The following is a 2,388-nucleotide window of genomic DNA, read 5'->3' as shown; positions in this document are numbered from 1 at the left end:
AGTAGTACATCTGCCTCGAGGACTGCTGGTTCGAGACCGAAAAGTGCCAAGCGCAGCACACAGCTTGTCAGCAGAATTTGAGCTTCTGCAGTACAAGAATCACTCCCATGCAAATTTTGTGTACTACTACTACTTGTAGTATACTGTCGAGGTCATATTGTGTGATGCGAGCATACCAGAGAAGAAGACTCGAGGCAGGCATGTTTCCAAATACCTCACCTGGATTGCAGCCAGCAGCGAACGCCGGATTTTGGACAATTATGGCAGCTTCAGACCATATGCATCCACATGCACTGCTCCTTTCCACGAGATTACAAGGCCGCAACAACGGTGGTGGTCGATGAAGAGCAGAGGTAATCAATCCAAACAGCAACCCAAAGAAGATCAGAATCGGGAAAGGATCTAGCATAGCAAGCTCGATCGAAATGAAGCTGTAATTAATCGATTAATCGAGTCGCAGCCCCAAAAGAGAACCAACTCCCCTCTTCCTTTCAAGAAGGGAGCAAAAATTACAACAGCGGCGGCGCCGGCGCCGGCGAAGAACGACACAGCAAACACCTTACTTACTACTATGGAACTAGAACTGCGAACAAAGGACGGCGATGATACAGCGACGATAGTAGAAGTCGTAGAGTACTTCATGGCTGGCTGAGCAGGATGCGCGCGCAAAGGCGGAGGCTTTGGGCCACTCACTCGGCCGGCGCCGCCGTCGCGGACGCGGCGGCCATCCTGGGCGAGCTGACGGGGAACAGCGGGAGGAGCCGCGGCGGCTCGGCGCCCCGCGGCGAAGGGTGGAAGAAGAAGCCCTTGTCGGCGATGGCCGCGCGCTCCGCGGCGTCCCCCGAGGACGACGCCGGCGAGGGGAAGAAGGGGTCGCCGGTGAGCGGCGTCACCGGGCTGCTGAGCTTCAGGGACGGGAAGTCCAGGACGCTCGGCGACAGGATCTCCGGCGCGGCGGAGGCGTTCCTCGGCGACGGCGGCGCGCCCATGGCCAGCGGCGCGATCATCTTGAGGTTCTTGAGGCTGCTCCGCCGCTCGTACAGCTTGAAGGACGGCTTCTTCGGGCGGCACGGCCCGCTCCCGCTCGCCGCCTGGTTCCCGGCGCTGCCGTTGGTCGTCGCCGCGGCGGCGCTCTTGGAGGACTGCTCGGAGCCGGTGAGCATCTGGACGATCTGCTTGAAGGAGGTGGTGTCGGCCTGGACGAAGGTGGTGGGGAACGGGGTGGTCTCGATGGTGCGGGGGATGGGCCTGGGCGAGGGCGGGAGGTTGTGTGGGTGCGGCGGCTGCGCGCGGTGGTAGGGGTGGGACGGCGAGGTGGAGGAGGAGGAGGAAGAGGAGGTGGAGGACGACGGGGAGTTGGGGTCCTGCGGAGGCATGGGGAGGAACTGCTTGGTGCACGGCTCCATTGAAGCCTTGCGTCTGCGTATGGTTAGAGTTGGGATGCGTGAGCTTCTCGGGGGCGAGGGGGAAGGGAAGGGAAGGGGGAGAAGAGGATTTGAAGCGAGGAAAAAGGGCCGGGGGTTGGTTAAGAAGAGAGATAGAGAGGGAGGGGGGGGGGGGGGGGGGGGGGGGGGGGGGGAGGTTAGAGATGCATTGTTGTTGGTGTGAACTGTCAACTGGACTTTGGACGGATGCTTTCTCTCTTTCGCACACTCACGTCCGTTACTTCGGCTTTTGTTCCTTTTCTTGCTGGGGTTTCTCAATTTTCTCTCGTCTTTTTCCTTTTTTTTCTACCTAGCATCTACAGCCGGACTTAGGCAAATCCAACCGTCATACACGCATCCCAGAAGCGGCGAAGCACAAGCCGGACGATCATCTCCTCCTCAGAACCGCGTGGGGTGAGCTCGGGATCGACGAATCTGAAGGTGTAGAACTCGGATCCGCTGGCCCCATATCGGAGTAGGCTGAAGATCGTCGGACGGGGTGGTGTGTAGTGGAGGCGATGGAGTGGAGTGGAGTGGCTAGGGTTTGGTCCAGGGAGCGGATGGAGACGATTATATGTGGGGTCGGGTGGGCTAGCGTGGTCCGGATCCGACGTGGAGGACGCGTCCGGTCGTGCCTAGGCCTCCCCATATCTGCCCCGTATTTAGATTGGATATGAGAGGCGCCGATCAGACTAGGGGTTTGAGGCGCTCGCCTGGATTGCTTTTTTTTACCGGTCACTTACCAGGCCATCCGCCCGAGCGTATGGAGGGGGTTTGGGACGCCCAACTGTACATGCTCTTACTCGGCGGTGTTGGAGTGTGCTCCTGGTGCGAGCTCACGTAGACACAACCTCTGTTGTTTATTGTTCTTTCAGAACAAGGCCAATTGTTTTTTTGGAGGGAAATACCTGTTGATCATTTTCTGTTATTTACCACATACACACCATTTCAAGAGAATGCCGAA

General features: G+C 58.4%; 1 protein-coding gene across 1 annotated transcript; it reads right to left on the bottom strand.

The window, feature by feature from the left end:
- Positions 1 to 422: 422 nt before the first annotated feature.
- On the bottom strand, positions 423 to 1,524 carry LOC123061924 (VQ motif-containing protein 4). Its single transcript, XM_044485210.1, has one exon. It carries the CDS (start codon positions 1,404 to 1,406, stop codon positions 690 to 692), a length of 717 nt encoding a protein of 238 aa, XP_044341145.1. The 5' UTR covers positions 1,407 to 1,524; the 3' UTR covers positions 423 to 689.
- Between the last annotated feature and the right edge of the window lie 864 nt (positions 1,525 to 2,388).

The sequence above is a fragment of the Triticum aestivum genome, chromosome 3A, assembly GCF_018294505.1.
Source record: "Triticum aestivum cultivar Chinese Spring chromosome 3A, IWGSC CS RefSeq v2.1, whole genome shotgun sequence".
Taxonomy (NCBI): domain Eukaryota; kingdom Viridiplantae; phylum Streptophyta; class Magnoliopsida; order Poales; family Poaceae; genus Triticum; species Triticum aestivum.
The sequence above is the reverse complement of the archived record's forward strand: the minus strand, read 5'-3'. Positions and strand labels throughout refer to the sequence as shown.